The 22,340-nt window shown below is 37.6% G+C and overlaps 1 protein-coding gene across 1 annotated transcript in view; it reads left to right on the top strand.

Annotated features, from left to right (window-relative positions):
- LOC122797061 (echinoderm microtubule-associated protein-like 6) overlaps window positions 1-22,340 on the top strand; it is a 3,800,753-nt gene that overhangs the window by 1,069,945 nt on the left and 2,708,468 nt on the right. Inside the window, exons 11-12 of the mRNA XM_044065838.1 lie at window positions 16,598-16,716; window positions 17,588-17,774. Coding sequence (XP_043921773.1) covers window positions 16,598-16,716; window positions 17,588-17,774 — 306 coding nt within the window. The remainder of the gene's footprint in view (window positions 1-16,597; window positions 16,717-17,587; window positions 17,775-22,340) is intronic.

The raw sequence follows: 22,340 nt of genomic DNA, 5'->3' as shown, positions 1-22,340 counted from the left end.
CCAAAAAAAAAAACACTGTTTTCATGGGTTTTGATTCTATTCCTGATGCCTGCTAAGAAGTGAAAAGTCCTGCTTAATCACCTCCTTCATCAACTCTTTATCCTGAGTTTCTCCACTGATAACGTTCCCAAGGAGTGGAGAATGACAGTTGTTGTGCCTTTGCATAGTGGTGGTCCTCCAACTGACCCTGTAAATTACAGGCTTTTTAATATCACTGGTATTATTTGCAAAGCTTTGAAACGTATTACAGCTGAGCAATTAAACATTGATATAGGTGACCTTGTATCCCTGGATACACATTGATTCATCTTTGTAAAAGTCAGATTGTAACTGCTTAATCTGGTTGAGTTCTTTGAATGGGTTATTGAGGACATTGATAATGGGGCATGCAGTCTGCACTCTTATCTAGACCTTGTTAAGGCCATTGACACTACCCCCATGATGGGATTATTGAAAAACTCTCCCAACTCACCATTAACCATACAGTTCACTGGACTGATATTTGGTTGTCTGACAGAACCATACCATTAGTGTTAGGAGGTATTTGCTCTAGACAGAAAAATGTCACTAGTGGTGTCCCACAAGGCTCTATCCTGGATCCCCTCCCCTTTGGTATCTATTTATGTGACATTATAGCTGATATCAGGTAACTCTGATATTCATATTCTCGAACAAGGGCTGGTCTAAGCAGGAGGTTGGTATATTACTCATGGGCTTATCCTTGACACCAAGAAATGTAGCATAGTTTATTTTGTTAAATCTAGCATCACTACTGTTTACCATATAGATAATATTCCACTTGAATTTGACAGTTATCAGGAACTTGGGTACATACGCTGATAACAGACAAACTTTGACCACCATGTCTCTGTGGTGATTAGAAAACTCTTCTACCTCTGTGGTGATTAAAAAACTATTCTACCTTATACAACTATTATGGTGACTCCGGTTACTCCTACAAAATAGCTAAGGACTGGAATGCTCTTCCTCAGCATATGCAAAATAATCCCAACAAGTTCTCATTTAAAAGCCCTAAAAGATTATTTCAACAGTAACTGGCTCTGCCACTGTATGGCTCCTGGCTAGTTCCTTTCTCCTATTACTTCACAATCTCCTTTCTCATTTACCTCTCTTCAGCAGCTTTAAGAAGCTAGGGCTTATTGCCTCATGCTCCTTCAAACGAACTTGCTTATTCTTTCACCATTTTTTGTATGACAGATTTGGTATGCCCCTGTATTTTTGCCCGTTATACACCTTGTGCCTGACATATTGTTTAACATTTAACTTTGTTTAATTGTATTTTTTGTTTACTACTGTTTGTATACATTAGTATTTCTATTCTTACGTTACTGTGTTAAATGCGTTTTCCTATTTATGTTCATAACTACTTGATTCTTATCTATTGTAAATGCACTGGAGCTTTTCTTCCTGGGTCTCCACTGAAAACGGGCTACTGGCCCAGTCGAATACTATCTGGTTAACAAATGTAAATAAATAAATACAACTTATCCTTTGTGATATTTCTTCAAGGTCCAAAGAAGTTATAGTCCCACCTTATTCATCCCTTATTAGGCCCGTATTTGAATATAATGCAACCTTTGGCATGTACCTCCCCAAGCACCTAAACCAGTTTGAGAAACCTCATTTCCTTACTAAGAAGATCTCCATTCTCAGTATCCTTAGTTACGCTAACAGACTAAAAGCTCTGTCATTCTACTCAGTATCATTCAGACTCTTGAGGGGTGATCTCTGTTTAGTTTGTTATGCTATGAATGGCCCAGCACTCTTTGAACTCCTCACCTAAATGGAACAAGTGGTAAAGAAAACACCTGTTCTAGAGACGTAAAGTTACACTATCACATCAAGACCAGATGACATGAGAGATACCTAACCCAAAGTATTCTCCATTTCTGGAAAAGGCTGTCCTTAGTTATCAGAGTACTTCCTTAGCAACCTTTAAAACTAGTTGATGACTGGATGGGTGAGTGCAAATTTTCACCAGGAATATGTAGAGAAAGTATGCTTAACTGGGGGCACTGTTAGTTTCCCACCTGTACCAGGTGATGTGGCTGAATTTCTTGATGGCCTCTTTTGGCTGTAAGCTTAGTAAGAATCTATGAACCCATGAACTGCATCAGGCTGAAGTTTGAAATAAGGGAAGAATATGACAAACAATATAAAACAGGAAGCCAGTCCACTGTAGTAGAAATAATTTTAGAGGCAAGATCTGGGATAGCAAAAAAGAAAAAAAAAAAGAAATAAAAAGAGTCAAATGCAAGGCATACAGAGTGATGGTGGAGGTAAAGAATCAGAGTAGCAGAAAGATGAGACAGAAGAGGAGTGAGAAATTGGAATATTCTTTGACTAGTGATAAGAATGGAGACAATTAGCATTGGCTCCAAAATATGTTAGAAAATACAAGAGATACAGGATGTTTGCCTTATTTACATAGGTATTTGCATACTCTACACAGAAGATCTAGAATTTTTCCTCAAGCTTTTGGAGTATGTTGGGGATATAAGGGGGAGGAATGAGGCACATGGGACCTATTTTGGGGAATTTAGGCTGTTACAACAGTTTAAAATGGGCTTGAAATAGTTAATAGGGAAACAATATGAACAGAGAAGCCCAATAAATGATGAATGAAGTAAGAGACATGTAGTTGAAAAATAGTGTACAGGGGGTAAAAATAAAGAGCTAATTAAAAAATAAAATCTATGAAAAAATGTATGAGTATAGAAAGAGAGATACAGCATACAGGAATGTTGGACAAGATACATATTAGGAGTAAACATGAGAAAATAATACATACAGTAACTAATAAAATAAGTTATTGTCCTGGTTGCTATCTTTATCTAAATAGTGTGCATTAGGATGGTTTCATGAACAATATAAAATATATAAATGGAAGGTATGAAATATGCAGACAACAAAGGACTCTATGACAAGGATAGAATGGTATAAGAGAAATTTGTACTACCATTTATTTGTTGGTCTTCTAAGTAGTACATCATGAATTTGTGTAAATAAACAATAACATAAGTAAACCAGCACACTGAAAAGTAACAGAATATGCTTGAGAAATGTAGAGGCTATATGCAAAGCAAAAGACATCAGTTACAACCTTTGCCTCAAAATCTGCATTAACAATATGCTATAAAGAGGATACCCAAGGCAGACGAAGAGGGAGAAAAAGGGGTCTTTACAAGAGACTTTCTAGAGCCAAGAAAGTATGGGGCCTAGAGGTCTTTGCTGGACTTGTCAAATCTAAGCCAGTTTCTAAATGTTCTAAAGTTCAGAATGTTAACTCTGCAGCCCTTCTGTTCCTCATGGTTCCCCAAGCCCTGATGGTTACTTTGACTTTAAAAGATGCCTACCTGCACATCCATATTCACAAGGACCACAAATGCTTTCTCTACTTCAAAGTGTGTGGGGGGGGGGGTCTCATTTTCAGTATACCTCCTTACCTATTAGCTTAGTTTCTCTGTCCAGGGTATTTAGCTGTCACTTGGCTGAGGTCACATCTCATTGCAAAAGCCAGCAGATTAATATTTATCCCTATATGAACAACTGCCTCATTCAGGCTCAGTCATAGGAAGAGGTAGAGAGTGCAGTCTATTAAATTCTGTAGTGGCCTGTCTGTCTGTCTCTCTGCCCCCCCTTTCTCTGTCTTTCTCAGTCTTCACAAATCAAATCTGCCATCCTCCTGGAGAGTGGCGTTTTAGGTTCTGTCACAGACTTCTACAAAGAGCTTTTCTTCCTGCAGAACAAGGTAGACTCAATAATCCACTTTTTTCTTTTCCAGGACGTGGCTCAGAAGATCAAAATTTCTGCAAAAAGCTACTTGAGATCTAAGTACACGGCATCCACCATCCTAAGGCTCCCTCTAGCAAGGCTGCACATAAGAAAGTTAAAATTGTACCTCAGAAGTATACAGTAACGTGACCAAGAATTAAACCAGAATGTCTTCTTATGGCTGTTTAAGAAGAGCACTCTTATTGGATTGTACAAATTCATAGGAATCCAAGGGTCCTTTTCAGACAAGCATCTGAAACCCAAGCACTAAGCATAGGGCCCTGGACATGGCCTATGGTGCTTTCTCAGGGTGATTTCAGTGTATAGGGCACAACGGAAAGCAAGCAGATCAAGCAATATAGAAACATAAAGGAGATAATTGCAGTGGTTCAGGAGATTAGAACTTTCAAGCAATCTGATCTTCTCCACTTGATAATGGGCAACACCATGATTACATGCATTGCCAAACAGGACAGAACTCAGACTGTCTCTATAGGCTGGCTGTTTAAACATGGGAAACAGTCACAGAATCTTGCTTGGTCTCTGGGTATAATACATTTCTTCACAGCAGAACTCCAAGGTGGATTAGTTGAGTATGACAGTAGCAGACTCCACAATTGAATGTAAAACAATGGCATTTTTCTAAAGTTAGTTCTCATAAGTTCATAGGAGAATACTAGACTAATGGCTCAAGAGCCCTTACAAGACTAGCCAATTTTCTATCCCTACGGTAAAGATAACAAGGTTCAGCATGGGTGTCATCCCAAGAGTGAATTTGTGATTTCCCATCCATTGTTCCAGATTGCTTGGTCAGGGAAGGGCTCTGCTTCACGTGACTAGTAAGCCTATTACAGAGGAGTGACAATCTCTGGGACACATATCTGTCAGCATGATCTATTCATGTCAGAGATCAGGTTTAAATCTTTGGAGCAAGTAACCTTCATGCAGTTAGTTTTGTGAGTATGCAGCATTTCCATCAGAGCTAGGTCAGAGACTGCCCTATAGGTCAGGCACAGATCACCCCTCGGTAAGAAACTCAATACAGTAATAGGTCTTTGAATCAGTCCACATATGACATGTTGGTTATACCCTCTATTTTGTTGGCGAGAAACCTCTGAGGATGCTCCAACAGTTGCAGGTACCTGGCAAGGTACATGCCAAAGGGTGCATTGTACTCGATTGTTGGTTTGATGAGGCCAAGTAAAGTGGCACTATGACATTCTCAGATCTGGATGCCAAGCCCTTAGTTATAAACTGAGCCACATGGAAGGATTTCCTCACCGCCGTGGAAACATGGTGGTCAAAGTTCAGATTACTATTTGAGTACCCAGATCTGTCACCACTGGGTCAGTCTTGGGGGTGCCATCAGTTGTGTAATTTGTAGATATTTGATTTTCCAAAGAGTATTGTCATGCACTTCTTAGCATTTAGTTTGAAGCCATGGCCCTGACACCAATTATTAGTCTGTGTCAGATCTGTCTGTAGGATATAAGCATTGTTTAGTGAGTCAGTATTGCCCCCAACTTGTAGTCATCAGCAAACTTGGTCAACCAAAGGCCATCTACATTTGCCTTGACATCTGAGAAGTATATCTCAAACAGAAGGGGGCCCAGAACTGAGCCCTGTTGTACTCTACTGGTGACTGGGCTCTTGCTGGATGTGGATTCCCCCACTCTAACAACATGTGTCCTATCCGTGAGCCATTTGGCTATCCATCTAGTGAAGTAGATGTGTATGCCCAGTGGTGGGAATGAGGGTAGTCAGACTTATGGGTTGGTAGTTTCCTGCATCCGTTGATGGTTCCCCCTTGTGCAGAGGGATGACTGTTGCTATCCTCCACTCTACTGGGACAAAGCCTGCCTGGAAGCTGTGGTTAAATAGAGATCTGAGTGGGTCTGCTAAATCATGTTTCAACCTATTTAACAGCCACCGTGGGATTGTGCCAGGGCCCATTAATGCCATGCTTCTAGCTTTAGAGAGCACACTGATGCCCAGTTCTTTTCTGATAACAGGCAAAGAATGGTAGGGGGTATTTCATGGAGAGCAGCCAGAGGTGATGGTGTGAAATCTGAGTTGAAATTATCAGCCTGCAAGTTTGCTATTTCTTCTGGCTCAGTATAGGTAATGCCATCTACAACCAACCCAGGACATTATTTAGTGTTTCCCTTAAGATTTCAGCCATAACTAAAAAATGCATTGCAGTTATCTTTTGCTTGGGAGGCTATTTTAGACTCATATGTAGCTTTTGAATACTTGACTAGTTCACTGATTTGCTTGTTGTGACGATGTGGGACTTTTTCTCTTTTTCTGCACCCTCCCACTTACTTGTATAGTCCATTTATGCCAAGGGTCTACCAGGATAACTTGTTTTTCTGGTTAGACCTGGATTTAGTTTGATCAGGTACTGCTGTTTCTATGCAGTTGTTTAAGTGGTTGCATAGGACATTCGTGTGTACTACTGCATAGGCCTCCTTCTTTTTGGGGTTAGGGCAAGCTTTAAAATTACCTATGCTATCACTTAATAGAAGGTAGTTAGCCTTGGAAAAATTCTGTAGGGTTTTAGGGTTTAACTGTGGTTCTACTGTTACATTTATTTCAAAGGAGACCGATTTATGATCTGAACTTACCAATGAGGACATTACCCGAGGGGAGGTGCAGTGCTCCCCCATATTTGTGAGCATTATGTCAAGGATATTTGGGCCCCTAGTGGGAGTGCAGACCAGCTGCTCCAGAGCATTTGCATTGATAAAGTCCAGGAATCTCTGAGCTTGCATGTTAGTGGTCATGAACAACAGACGAAGAATACACTCAATTTATTGTACCTCTAGTGCTTCGGCAAACACCTTCAAGGAGTATACTCCTTGAAGTCATTTGCCGAAGCACTAGAGGTACAATAAATTGAGTGTATTCTTCGTCTGTTGTTCACCGTTGATTTCTTCTTTTTTTTTTTGGTTGGTGTTATGTTAGTGGTCATGTTTGTTTCCCAGTTTATGGAGGGGCAATTAAAATCACCCATGAATAATGTGTTGGGCTGAATGGTAAGGGATTGTAGTAACTTCTCAATTTTCATAGTTTGACTATATCTCTCACATACTGTGTTTGTTTGTTTCAGGATTAAGTGCTTGTCAGTATAGATGAGACTATTGCTACATTGCCCCAGGATGTCAATGTCCACCAGGCTGGCCACAGAGGTAGCTGAAAAGTGCTTATTCATGGTTTCAGGTTTTTAGTATGTGTTTAATCAAGGTAATTTAACTGGACTGGGATGATAGCACACAGATGAAGAATGTGTGCTACACTCTGTGTGAACTGTGGAGAACCAGCAAGGCATTGCTGTAATGCAAACAGCAGCATATGGCCTGGAGAAGGTTGCAGAGATAGTTGTTCTAAGGGAAATTTTAACTTGAAAGTGTTTGCATCTATCCAGGGAACTGCTAATCGCCTCTGCATGGAAAGCAGCCTAGCACAAACACTGGGCTTATATAGAATCAGAAAAACATGTTTTACAACAGCAAGGGCTACAGACCAATCAGGAAACACACAATCAGCTTTCAGCCAGCAGCCCCCAACTTAGACAGGTTTGCTACAGCACGCCTCTGCCACAAAAGTGCATTCAGAAAACTTTCTTAATGTGAAAATGCTGTTTTTAGAACTCAAGTGCAGTTAAAGCAAACTATCCAGATACTACTGTCCTGTAAACTAGCAGACACAATGTAATTAAGTACCACAGCAAAAGTGGAAACACTTCATCTTTGAAACGCTATAAAGTGCAAGAAAGGTAACAATTAATACAGGATTCTTGTGAAATACTATAAAAATAATCAGCAGATGTGCAAATAATACAAAAATAGAAACTGTAAGCCAAACTAAACTATCACCACATTCCATCAAGAAACTCACCAAAAACTCGGCTCCCTCTATAAGGCTAAATACTACCTGACAGATCAAGCAAGCATTACCTTAGCAGCCACATACATCCTGCCTTCCTTCTCTGTTATATGCTTCCCCTATTTTTATAAAACTAAACTAGCCTCTTGCTATTATAAAATAGCTAAACTTGCAACCAGCCAACCTTATAAAACATACCACTGCCTTGCATTAAAACAATTAAACTGACTTGAACTCCCAAACTAGTTCGCATACTCACAACTAATCATTGCTCAGGATGTATTGTACTCTCCAGACAAACGCCCAGCATTGCAAAATACTCGACTGTACTATTCACCCATTAGTGACATTTGCTCTAGCAATAAACATTTACTATGTATCAGTAAGACTTTCAACACTGCTGGAGACTCTGTCTACTCTCATTATGTGTCAGAACTCTGGAATTAAATCCCCACAAAGTTAAAACAGATAGAAAATGAAATAATTTCAAAACTTTGTTTAAACAGTACCTATGCCAAAGATGGCTCTGTTCTTCCTGCTCACTTGGCTAGCTTTACTCAGATTACTTTTCTTCCAACTCTTCCAGCCACTTTGCTTCCCAGTCTTTTTGTACCTTATCGCTCCTCTTCATACTGCACTTATTTCCTAAACTTTTACTTTTCCACCTTCCTTCACACTCTACCACTGACTACAATTTGTCCTTTGTCCATTTATCTTCCTGGTCATTTCCATAACCTCTCCTTTCATATCTCTTTTAATTTTATTAAAACAAGAATCATCTTTATTAAAGTATCACTTATGACATAGGCAATTATACATGTATATAACTGAAACCAAACCATATTGACATAATCCCAGCTGCAAGCATTTACATCACAAGCCATATTGACATAATCCTAGTTGCAAACATTATACATCACTTATAATCTACCCAATCATTGTCAGTCAGACATTACATAGCTCATTCAGTTCCTGCCTTCTTTTAAACCTCATTCCTCCCCTGTATGTATTATTTCCACAGTTCCCATTTTTCCTGTGTAATTTGCTCCTACCCTTTTTTTAAAGATCCCAACTCCAGTTGTTTTATCTCTGTTACTATTTTCACTACTTCTAACACAGTTGGTTTTGACTTTGATTTCCATTTTCTATTAACTGCTTTTTTGACAGCCTCCAAAGTTAGAGTCAACAAGGCCTTACTATGTATAAGCAATTCCGATTCTGTACCATACCTCAGAAAAATCATTTCCCTAGTTACACCAATTTTTTTACCCAGTACCTCCAAGAGAGTAGTCTGCAATGAATATTTAAAGTCTGCCAACTCATTACACTCCCAGAAAATATGTTCCCAATTACCTGTTTCTTCCCCATCATACCTCCAACATTTGCTGTCTACCTGAGGAAAAATTCTCAGGAGTCTACTTGGGGTATAAAAATATCTATGTAAACAGTTCCAACAAAAATACTAAATCTTCTGGATTTTGTTGCATGTTTGGGAGACATACACATATCCCCCATTGTTTCTTTGCGAATTTCTTTTTCAATCTCTTCCCAATCCTTTCTAACCTCCTCTGATTGATTCTTATAGTTACTATGCAATATTTTATATGCTGTAATAATTACTCCTTTTTAAAAGCAGCTTCTGTTGTAGATTCTACTAAAAGCTCCACCAGTGCTGGTCTTTTATTTAGGCCACCCATATTTCTTTCTGTTTACCTATACTCTGATATCAGTCCATTGATAAGGAAGGCAATCTCTGACCTACAGTCCAAATAAAGTCTTGGCGTCATCCTATTCTATTACCTTTCCCTCTCTAATTATCTGCTCCCAATACCCTGGTTCCTTTGCCAGTTTTTTCCAATAAATTCCAGCTCCCTCTTGCCTATTGTCTGTATTCCTAATTGCAGTCATTACTATCGGCAGAATCTCCTTTCTGCATTCCTATGTTGGCTTAGTTTGTAGAATATATGCTGCTACTTTATGAATATAATATTCTGTATGATTATTGTTATCCTCCTTAAAGGTCTGCATTCAAAATCCCAGTCTCTGCTTGTTTCTTGAGCTTCCCCCTGTTTCATCATCATCTCTTTCCACTTTGAATTATAGGTTTCTGCTTTTCCTTTATATAGGAGCATTAACTGTGTAGCTCTGAAATACCGTTCAAATTGGGTAATCCCAATTTGCCTTGTTTTATTAGAAGAATCAGTTTATCTCACTTGACTCTTGCCGTCTTCCCCTCCCAGAAAAAATCCTTCAACCTTTTGTTAATTGCTATCCACAATTTCTCCTCTTGTTGATAAAAATATGCCTAACCTGTGTATGAGACTAAGGGGATTAAAACTGTTTTAACTGCTTATATCTTACTATCCATATCCATATAACAGAGCTTCCAATTTCTCAGTTTTTATGTTATCTTTTGGACAGTTTCTTCCCATATATCCTTAGCTGCCGCACTGGAATCATTTTTAATATATCCTCCTAAATACTTCATTTTATCATATCCCCATAAATGTGGGTATTGCTGAACCAGTTGGGGTACTGCTATTGCCTTTGTTTTAGCTTCATTAGTTTTGTATCCCCAAAGTATTTGAAAATGTCTCAAAATGTTTCACAACATTGTAATGTCCTTTTCAGGTTTTGTCAGTTATAACATAATATCATCTGCAAATAGAGCCAGCTTTTCTTGACTACCAAACCAATTATATCCTTAAATTTCTGAGTCTCTTATTTTCTTTGCCAATGGTTCTAAATATAATGCAAATAATAAAGGGGAAAGAGGATACCACTGGTTCCTCTGCTCAAGCAGAAATTATCAGGGAAGACCCCACTCACTTGAATTTTCACCTTTGATCCCTTATATACTCCTAATCAACTTTATAATTTTATCAGGGAATGCAAATCCTTCCATTGCTCTGCTCATAAAATCCGAGCTTACTCTGTCAAATGCTTTCTCTGCATGAAGACCATCAGTAACAGTGGTATGTTCTTATATTCTGCTTCCCTCTAGATCATCAGTGCTCTGTTTATGTGAAATGTTTGCCTCCCCTCCACAAAACCACATTGATCCACATCTATCAATTTTGGTATCACTTTTGCCATTGTTTTAGCCATTATAGACATAAACACTTTATAATCATGATTTAGTATTGGAATGAGCATGTATGAAGCCTGGATCTGCTGTGTCTTTACCATCTTTAGGTATTACAGCTACCATTGCTTTCTTCCAGGATGTCGGTACTTCTCCTCCTCTTAAAATACTTTTAAACAAAACCTTCCAGATCTGCATCAGTTTTTTCCCTCCTAGCTTCCCAGATTCCACATGAATGCCATCTATTCCTCGGGACTTTCCTGTAGATTGGTTATACATCACTATTTTTATCTCATCTCCTCTTATCCTAATTATTAGCAATTGAGCCTCATCTGTCTCTTACTTTCGCATATTTAATTCTTCTATAAACATTTCTATGTGTACCTTTTTTTTGATTTGCATATTTCTGTGCTTTATACAGACTTTCATAGAATTTCCTAAATAGTTCTAATACCTCTACAGAATATTGTTGTTACTTTCCTTTTTATTGCCTCCCTAGGCTTGGTGACAGCCGTTTCTACCTTCTGTTGCCTGAGTCGTTATGCTAAATGTCTTTGTGCTCTACAGTTATTATCAAAAAACAGTTGCTTAACAGCAATCCTACTAAACTCATGCATATTATCGAGGTAATCCCTTATTTTCTGTTTAGCATTCTGCAGTTGTTCCTCTTCTTGTTCTCTGAGAATTCCCCCTATTCTGCAATACTTTAACATTTGTCAGTCCCTCTAAATAATTCTTGTTACTTCTTAACTATATCTCCCTTTCTTTTATTTCCACCCTGTTTTTAAAATCCACTTTAATTTTATCTCACTCCCTTGATATATATTTTGAGAAGAAATTTCTATGTTCTCTAATAGCTCCTGAATAATTTTCACTGCACATTCCTTAAATTCCTCTTGTTTCAAAGGATAAGTGTGAAAACACAAGTATCTCCTTTTTTATTACCCTGTGTTTTTATTTTAGTTATTATTGGTGCATGATCTGAAATAGTTATTGGGTGTGTATCAAGACCTTCAATTAAATGCACATGTTCCTGTGCAATGTAAATTCTGTCTAGCCTATCCCAGTTTTTGTATCTTGGGGAATTACATGCAAATTCACTCCAAACTCCTAGTACTGAATTCACATCTTCCATGCCAAATATTTTCATAAATTTCTTCAAAACTGTACTCTCCTTTGTTATAGTTTCCCTTCTGGGCCCCTAGATACATCGGCAATGCTGCAAATCAAATGTCAGTTCCCACCTATAAGTAATATTCCTTGTTGACAGCTGATTATTTCTGCCAGAATTTCCTTAAGCTACATCATACCAGTGGAATATAAATACATACTAATGTAATCATCCTCCCTTGCCCTTAGTACAAATCTACCATTATTATCTCTTTTATCCTCTTCCATCACTATTTGAGCTCCTCTTGCAATTAATATAAGTACTCCTATTTTATTTTGCCCCAGGTATTCCACTGAATAGCAGTCCTAAAAACCTTTATCAAATTCACATGTTCAGTTCTTTCCAAGTGCGTCTCTAGCTATTTGCACTCTACATTATTAATATAGTTCAGTACTCTTTCTTTTTTTTTTTGTATTTATCTGTGAGACCATTGGCATTTAAAGACATTACAGAAAGCATCACTGTATTAAAAAGTAGTTATTCCAATCTTTTATATATAACAGCTTTTTTGTTAAATGTCTAGATCCAGCTTTTGTATTACATACATACACTGGCAGGTTGAACCTTTATACAGTTGTTTCTTGTCATAGTCATTTGAGCCCATGTCACATCTTACAAAACTTTTTGTTGAAAGCCATCAAACAAAAAAAAACACACCCAATACCCCCTAAAACTTAATAACTTAATACTAACACACAAAACTTTGTACATGCTAAAATAGTGAAGTTTTATCCTCCTAGTAGGAACAAATGTCCCAAACTGACAGCCACATTCATAGACTTGAGTTAACTTAAAAGGAAGGTTATCCATTTTAAGATGCATTGTACAGCCTGTGCTTCTACTAAATACTGTCTGGTTTTGTCTTATCTTTATAGCTGTCCCATTTGGGAAAATACCTGAATGTTTTCAGACAGCATTATCTCCTAGTCAATTTCTCTGTCATTTTTTGGCTAACCAATTTCTCTTTATCAGATTGTAGCCATTTTCTCTTCATCACATTGCCTCCATGGAGACATGAGGAACAGAACCAAAATTGGTAGTAAGCATACATTTGTTTGCTATAAAAATCTTATAATATTCAATATTTTTTTCATTTACTTGCTTTCTATTAACACTTGTTACTAAATCAAGTTAAGGGCCTTAATCCAGTCATTCCCCCATGCAAGAATAAGAAAAAAACACATTATTTTTTTCTTTTATCATGCTCTTTTAACCAGACTTTTTTTTACATTGCAGTGCCTGCATTTCTTAAAACTGAACAAGGAGAAGGAGAGAAGAAGGGAGAAAAAAAAAACAGGAGCACCTGTTTAAAATAGTATCCCCATTACAGTTAAAACAACTGAGAAAACTTTATAGCATGCAAAGAAAATTGTACACTATAAAAAATAGTAGTATTAAGAAAAAATGTTTTACTTAGAGTTAATTTTCTCCCTCCTGTTCCCCATCTTCTAAATATTTTTCCAAACTTAGGGCATATACGTTAGAGTCCCCCACAAGTCCAGCATAGTCCAAAAAAGTCCAATATTTTCAGATTTTCTGGTTCTGTCATATTTTGCAAATATAATTATTGCTTTGTAATCTCACATTTGTCAATTTCCAAGTTACTGGTTTTATTCCTGTTCAACTCCATCTCTTGAATCCTGTCACTGCTTCATTTCCAACGTACTCTTGATTCTTCTAGTCAACGCTCGTACTCCCTTCCATCTCTGTCCAGCATTTTCTATTGAAACATTCAAAACACTTTCACTGGCAGGTCTCTCTGTGGTCTTTATTACCAGAAGAACAAAAAGCAGAATCTCCTTCTGTTACACAGCTCACTTTTTTGTTGGGACACACTTTTGTATTTCCTCCTTAGCATGGATTTCATCCAAAAAATTATTTTGTCCATTCAGGGAAGAATATTTTGAAGATAGCTGGGTACAGCAGTTTGTATCCCACATCTGCTTTTCGACATTCCCTGAATAGTGGAATAAATTTCGTCTTCTTATGCCTGGTGTACAGTGAGTAATCATTCTCCACAGACACTCTGCTTTCTCCTACTTTTACTACTTTGTCCTTCTGCCACAGTTTTTTTCAGAAGCAAATCCTTCTGCTGGTATTGCATCTTTACTATTAAAGGTCAAAGTTGCTTTCTCATAGCCAGGTTTGGAGCATATGCATGATGTGCCCTTTCAATGAACAACTCCTGCTGTGGAATATTATTCCAGATGCTTTATTTGTGCTTTCATAAAATTAATACAATCTGTTCCTTCCAGCTTCTGTGGTACAGCTGAAAATCTCAGGTTTTCCTTAAGTGGTCTGTCTTCTAATTCTATTATTTTTTGAAACATCTCTTCTTGAGTAGTCTTATATTCAGCAAGTGTCTTCATTTTGACCTCTGTTTTTTTTTTTTTTTTTTTTGCAGTTTTATCACCTCATCTGAATATCTGTTTAAGCTTCTTCCATTTTTTCCAGCCTTTTGTTGTTTGAGTTGGTACTTAACAAGTCTATGCATAGTTGTCTTATGTTTTCCTTTAGGTTACCGGAAGCCATGCCTGGAGCTTGCACTGCTTTTTGCTGAACAGCTGCAGTATTTTTCCCAGTCAGTGTTTTTTTCTTTACCTTTTGTAGTTGATTTTCCTTCATGTCCTGTGCATTTCTTTTTTCCAGGCATCAAGGCAATGCGCTTACTAGCCAGTCACTGAAATTTACCCAGAAACACAAAAGTCCACTAACCTAATCTGCTGAGTTTCTGTTTTCACACTGGGATAGCTAAAATTAAGTTGTTAGTAAGTATGCAGCCATCTTGGCCTCTCTTGTCATTTTTAAGCTACATTCTACTTGTCTGTCTGTAAATTACTACTAAAGTGAAAAACACCCCAGTTTGATCTTTCCCCTGCAACCATCATCCTATAAATACATTGTTACTGTATGTTATTTCTCTATTCAGTAATTAGCCTTTTTATATTAATTTCTCTCTTTTTTGCGTTAAAATGTTATGTTCATCTAAGGTTTATTTAGATATATTTAAAAATCATGCAAATAAGCTCTTGTATAGATGTTTTTACCTGGCAATTTTAAATTTACATCCTGTGTAACTTAAATTTGGAGTTTTTCTTCCCAAGCCCCTGCTGAAAGTGGGTTTTGCGTAGTCAGACTTTTCCTGGTCAGCAAAGACAAATAAATAAATAAGACTGATAAACATTTGTCTATCTGTCTGCATTCACTGGTAATAACTGAGTTAAGCTTAGGCAGCAGACCCATAAATGCATAGCAGCTTTCACTTATTCTTAACTATCTCAAACCTTCACAGTTCAAAATAGTTTGCTTCAGCTCATCCCTGTTGTGAGTGTTGTGGAGTTTGCAAATACCATCATATCATGTTACCATCATAATAATATCTCCAGCAGTCACTGTCCTTACTGCCAGAAGTTGTACTCTGCCTTTATAAAATACCTGTAACATTAACAATAGCTCAGTGTGCCCTAGCAAAAGCATTGCAGTTCAAAGGTGATCATGGATTTGGCTTTTGACAATACAGCCTTTCAGAATCTATGATGTTCTTTTGGCTAAAAACTAAACACAATTAAACATATCACCTTTACTCAAGAAGAATTTCATGAACAAAAATCAAGTCAATCAGCAGGTTTAGTAATGTTCTGGTATATCCAATTTTTGTACTTGAAGAGTTTATCTTTTTCTGTTTTGAATATTCTACAATGTTGTTCAGTTTGGTTAATTTATTCTCAGTTATTGTGTATATCTCAGTTACCTGTTAGACCATTTGCTTGTTTTTTGTTTGTTTGCTTTTGTTGCAGATGAAAACAACTTCATTAAAAAATTATAAAAAAAAGTAATTGAAAAGTTTGTGTAGTTATTTTTATGGTAACTATGTCTACATCTCTCTCTTTCTCTTGCTATGTGTGTGTGTGTGTGTGTGTGTGTGTGTGTGTGTGTGTGTGTGTATCTATCAATCAATATGTAGTCGCGCACACACACACACACACACATTAAATTTGTATTGTAGCAGGGTTGTCAAAGTTGATTTAAGGTGTTAACATGATCCGTAGAATTTATTAGTAACATTAAATAATTGCTCTTCAGTAAAATCTGCCTTTATCTTAAATAATTGCTCTTCAGTAAAATCTGCCTTTATCTGTGGGAGTATTGAGAATGTTTTGACTAAGATGACATTTTAAAACTGGCGCTCTGTTGAAACTGTGAATCACAAAATTGTAAATCTTCAGAACCGCAGGTGTTGCACTTTTTTACCTCTGTTTTTTTTTTTGCTGTGGTTCCCAGCATTGCCTAATTGTGGGGGGCTTTTCCCTCACATTGCCTTTCCACAGGGTAAGAGCAAAAAAAGCAGAGAGAAAAAGTATGGCTTTCAGTCTTTTGGTGAGTTGAGTTACAGTTTTGTGACTCAGTATTTATGACCATCACCTTACAAAGTGGTATAGCAGTACTTAACTTTTTAAAGCATATTTCCCTATATTAAGATGCTGTCTTAATTTCAGAAGAAATCTTTATCTACATACCTGTTTAAAATGTGTCATCTTAATGGCCTAGGAATATAAAACTATTTAAGCTGCTTCCTAGAACTGTGCATGCATTGTATAGCATGCAAGATTCTCCCGGTGAAACTGTTAGTACATGAAACTTTTTTACATTTCTTGCAGGTTTACAAAGAAGATCTACCTCAGCTAAGACAACAAAATAAAGAGAATAAACCAGGTGCTTCTTCAATGAAAAGAGAGAAAGCTCCAGAGGAGAGTCTGATGCTGCAGTTTGTTCATGGGTATCTTCAGAATCACATATAGATAAGATACAAGTTATCAGACGTGCTTTGTGATTTCTTGCCAGCAACCAAATTATGAAAATCGATATGGGATATGAGTGCTGATATAAAGTCTAGGAAATCGAAGTTCTATAAAGAATTCACCTTTCTCTTACGAAAAGCTTCCATCCCATGCCTCTGCAGTAGTCTTTGTGGAAGCCAAGGGACTATTTTCCTTTTAAGTTACAGCTGCAAGTTATAAAACAGCTGATGCTGTCTAGCAGAAGGACACTCATGTGACAAAATACAGAATGCTCCTGCCCATTCTCCATGAATGAGCTGAAATAGCTCTGAAATGATTTCTGTACTGCCAGCCCCTAGTGAGCTACTGTAGCTAGTATGAAAGGTGGATATAACAATTCTCTTACCAGAGCCCTGGCATGGGAGAAAAAATATAGTTTTGTAGCTGAAATAGCAAAATGAGAAGTAAGAAAAGTGATGAGTGATCATTGGTCCTAGAGACATTTTGCTAGGGGCTGGATGGTGAAAATGTGCATAAAAATGATATAGACTATGTTTTAGCCTTTAATAGCATGTTTTTATTCTTAAATTTTTCAACTTTTTAACTATATTCACACCTCCTACTAAACTCTTCTGGCTTCAGAGACAATATTCCTAAGATCAGATATCAAGTATATTTATTTGCCCTATATTTTTCACAATTAATGATATGTTTTGCTCTTTGAAGATGTATAATCCTTGGTACAGTCATGGGGCAGCAACAAGTCATTAAACTATTATTCACTGCACAGAAAAGAAAGTCAGGAACTGCCTTTGTTATATTAGTAGTATCACATTCTCATTTATAATACAAGCTATCTTCTTATTTTAGGTACCGAGGTTATGACTGCCGAAATAACTTGTTTTATACCCAGACGGGAGAGGTTGTTTACCACATTGCAGCTGTTGGAGTTGTTTATAACCGGCAGCAGCACACACAGAGGTTTTACCTTGGACATGATGATGACATTCTCAGCCTAGCCATTCACCCAGTGAAGGACTATGTTGCTACTGGACAGGTATGACTGAATCATTATAAAGTATAGGTGTCTTGTTGAATAATTCAACACAAATAAAAGCTTCAGATTTCACATGTTATGAACTAGTGAGGTAAGATGTACAGGAATAATAATCAAATATGTTTAATATTTCTTTACTTTCTTGTTATATTTTTCACAGCCCAAATAAATTTGCATTGTTTGCTGATCTCCCATATACTCTGAGTCATCTTGAATTTATTGACGTAGCAGGCTGGGGTCAGTTTATCTACATTAGTGGTCCACAAAGTTTTGATGTCCCATTTTCATCCTTCACTGTTTCTAGTTTATTAGACATTTCTGGCTTGTGCAAGTCAGTGTTTCAACTGGTAGAGATGACACTTTATATATTAATTTAATTATATGTCATTTAACTACATTGCTGGACTGGTCGTCTGACTCTTTTCAGCAGCACCTCAGGTTAGTGGCAGTACAGATAGCACACACATTTTACAGTTCAGTTTTGCATGTAAACAATCAGAAATGTGCAATATATAAGCTTAAGCTTGGTTTAACAGAATGGCTAATACTGATGAACATACTAAATTTATGAGTTTAACATTCCAGTGATGAGTTAGCTGTTAGATATGGTGTCTGAGGTAGAAGCCTACAGTTGTAGTGGAAACATTTTCATAGGATCATAGGAGGTTACTAGGCTAATGGCCCAGGGGCCCTTCCAAGCCTAGCCAAGAGTTTATCTCTAAAAACAAACCTCAGTCAGCACCTATCCCGCCTGTCAGTGAGGGACACAGGTGGAATCCCTGGGACATATTTGTCGTTTTCCATCCACTCATCAAGGTTGCACTTGAAGAGGGTCAGCGAGGTGCTCTGTTTGACGTGTGTGGAGAAGTCTGTTCCAGAGACGGGGCAGCCTCTGGGAGAAAACCCTGTCTCTCCAGCAGGGTTTGTTGATGTTGCATATTAGATTCAGGCCTTTTGAGTGAGTAGTGCGTGAGGATTTAGACTTACAGGTATGGAGCATCTGTAGTAGAGCAGGGTCCAAGATTGCCTTGTAGGCGAGACACAGATCACCCCTGTGCAAACTTTACAATACCGAGTAGAGTGATAGTGATTTGAGCCTGTCGGCATAGGACAGGTGTTGGAGGCCATTGTTTCTCTTTGTGAGGTATTCTCTCACCACAGGTTGTGTGCTTAGGAGGTTGCCATTGATGTTGTAATCAATAGAGGTCATGTTTTCCAAATGGTATGATGACACATTTTTTTGCATTTAGCTTGAGGCCATGACTTTAGCACCAGTCATTATTTGCTGTGACACCCTTGCAGTATGTTAACATCATTTGCAGAGTCAGTGACAGCACCCAACTTACAGTTATTTTCAGTGAACAAAGTTAAATACTTGAGGGTTCAGTGAGGCTGTTAAGGTAGTTAGATTGGTGCTATTTCTGACACTGCTAGTGAAGAAGTTTAAGACAGTGTAGGGGTAACTTGTTAAAGTATCTTCCAGTAAATAATAAGTTTAAAATGTGCATGTGGGGGTTGAGTAGAGTTTGTACAACAAAGGGAATATAATTAATATTTAGGAGACATACAAGGGAGAGTAAACATTTAAGAAAAGTGGTTTATAAGTAGAAATATTGCCCTGAAATTGATTGTTAGGATATTAGTAGAGCAAAGCAGGTTTCAGTAATGGGCATTGTTTTCTGCAGGGTTTTCTATATTTTGTTGGTGTTTGAAGCATGACCAAAAGATAAACACAGGGAAAGCATATCATGGTTTTGGAATAAGCTGATTTCTTGCAATTCCATTCATTTTTTTCCAATGGAGAACATATTTGTTATACAGCAGGATACATTCAGTTGTATGAGCACCTAGTCTGGGATTTTTTCAAGTTCTGTTTCATAATATTTGCTAAAATGCATTTGGATGGTAGGGGTTCATTGGTTAGTAAAGGTGAATTTAGATTAGTTGTTGGAAAGTCTTTAGATGGTGTCAGTTACCAAATGTATGAACATTGTTTTACAGGAATTAACTGTTAGTTTGTGATTAGAATTCATGAACAAATAGTACTGAAGTCAACCTGAAGAATGATTTGGAGGCTAGTTCTGTCCTCTGAGGTCCTAAGAAGAAGATTTTTCATATACATGTTCATGTGTATGTGAAGGACATCAGATGAGAGAGCAAGAGAGACTGTTAGTAAAGAAAATAGAACAGGACCAAGTGTAGATATTTACAAGTACTGGATATAGAAAACTTGTAAAGTATACATTGCAGGAAACAGTGTACACATATTACTCATTCTTCTTCCTCCTGCCTTTGTTTCCTCAATATGATTTTTAAACCCCTGTGCTTGTCTAGTCTAATAGTTTTAACAAGCATACCAAATGCCAAAAAATACAAATCTTACAAAATACATTTTAACAATTTGCTTATTGGTTTCATTTAGGTTATTATTTAGCATTTCTTCAAAAGTGTTGCAATAGGTGGGGAAAAGGGCAGAGCTTTTGTCAGGTTTTTTGGCCATTCCTACGTGGGTAGCCATAGGAGAGTGGAATTAGGTAGTTTTAGATGAGGAGCAATACTGGTGCTTTTCCATTCTTTAGGGATAATTCTGATTGCAAGAGAGAGATATAGAGATTGTCCAAGTGAATTAGAGAGCATGAGATGTATCCAGCTGCTTTTTGGTAAATCTAAGATGGAGCTGAAGTAATGTGGAAGATGTAATAAGAATATTGATATAATATTTGCATGCAGCGTTACTAAACAGAAAGCTGACGTTAAGTGGAGAGAAGTAGGAATCTGGAGGAAGGAAGTCTGATGTTGGATAAATTGGTATTAGGTTGTAGAGAGGAGAGTAGCTGCGCAGTTCCATAGATATTTTGCTGAACAGAGAAGTGACACAGGGTTTCTAAGAGGGAGAGGTAGGTGCTATTTTGGTGTTCTTTTAGTTTTTGTTTTCCCTTCTCTGACCAGTATTGTTTTAGGTTGCCTAAGACAGCTTTCTGCTATGACCTGTAGTAGGTAGACTTAGCAGATTTTGTTTCAGCTGTGGTTTGATTTCACAGTGGTTTAAAAAAGATGTGTTATAACAGGTTGTCTGTGGATTTCTGTGTGTCTCAGTGTTCATCTCATTAGTTTATTTGGGCTTTTAGTTTTGAAGATATCCATGCACAGTGGTTGCTCCTTGTCCTGCACTTTCTAAGGAGTACTGAAAGGCAATACTGGGGTTCATTCTCTTGACTGATGAGAGATAGCAAGTATATTTTCTTTGTTCTGAGGGAATATACATCTGGTAGTTTTAGTAAAGGACTAAAAGGAAGTTAGTGGGGAAACACAGCAAATGCAAGGCATCTAGGTCTGTATCAAAATATTGACTGACAACATCAAATGTCAGTATAGTGGCATTTCTTGGGTGTTTACCCTTTCCCTAATGCGGAGTGATCTTGGAATTGGTATATATAATTTGCAGGGGGTGTGGGGGATGCAGTGGGGTGTCCCCCCTGCATAATAAAGTTTTTTTTGTTTTACCGTCATTTTGGTGAAAATGGTTTGATGTTGTGAGCTTCGATATGCTGCCATACGATTTTGTGGTCCATTTGATATTTTGACATAGACCCCCCGTAGCATCTTTATGATGATGTAGTGAAATATAGGCCTAGTAGTATGTCATAAAATGGTGAAGGATTAAAGAGAGATGGAGATATAACTCGTTGTGAGATGCTAGGAATGAAAGCAGAGTTCTCAGGTTTATGGTATAAAGAATACTTACCAGTTTTGGTTCAAGTCCCCTGAGCTTGTCAGATTGTTTTTGGATGTCCAGGAGATGAGATAGTCTAGTACTTTGTTGAAATTCAGGCAGGAGTGGAGTGGAAAATGCAAGGAGAGGTTATGTAGCTGTGAATTTGACCTCTCATGGTGCCTTTAGCTAAAACCAAGTTAAGATCTCTTGGAACAAGGAGGACAAACATGACAATAGTTTGTACTTTTGTTAACAGAGTTGCCAGATCTATGACTTGAGGAAACTGAGTATAAGATGGGGCATAGCATGCACTCTTCTTTTAGCCACATTTCAGCCACAGAGAGAGAGAGAGAACTGTCAACATTATATTGCTTTACCCAGCCACCAAAGGCAATTGAGTGAAGCACAGGAGAAGCATTTGTGATAAAAGTTGTGCAAGTCGACATAAAAAGGAGTAGGATATAAAGTAAGAGGATGACTTATGTCTCTATCAGTTAATAACTTAAGGAAAGTGAGGTGAAGCTTATTAGATTTGATTCTACAGAGTGAGTTTTGCTGTATGTGGAGAGAATATACTGAATATTGACTTTATGTACATTGTTTTTCAGGGTGTGCAGAAAGTTTTAGTTGTGTTTTGGACATTTGTGAGTTGTGATATGGGAATGTTAGACCTGAAGTTAGGGTAGGGTACAACTGTTCTATATGTGGCTGTGTTTCAGCTGTATATTTGAGTTTTGTGCAGGATCTTAATAGAGGGTGGAGTATAAGGATGGTAAGAGGCTGAGGAGTGACATAGCAAAGGCAATAGGAGTAGTAGGGACTGAGAAGATAGAACCTGAGGTGGGAGTGGG

The sequence above is a fragment of the Protopterus annectens genome, chromosome 3.part0 (genome assembly GCF_019279795.1).
Source record: "Protopterus annectens isolate FY-2018-M chromosome 3.part0, PAN1.0, whole genome shotgun sequence".
Classification (NCBI taxonomy): Eukaryota; Metazoa; Chordata; order Ceratodontiformes; family Protopteridae; genus Protopterus; species Protopterus annectens.
This window is presented reverse-complemented; position numbering and strand designations above follow the sequence as displayed.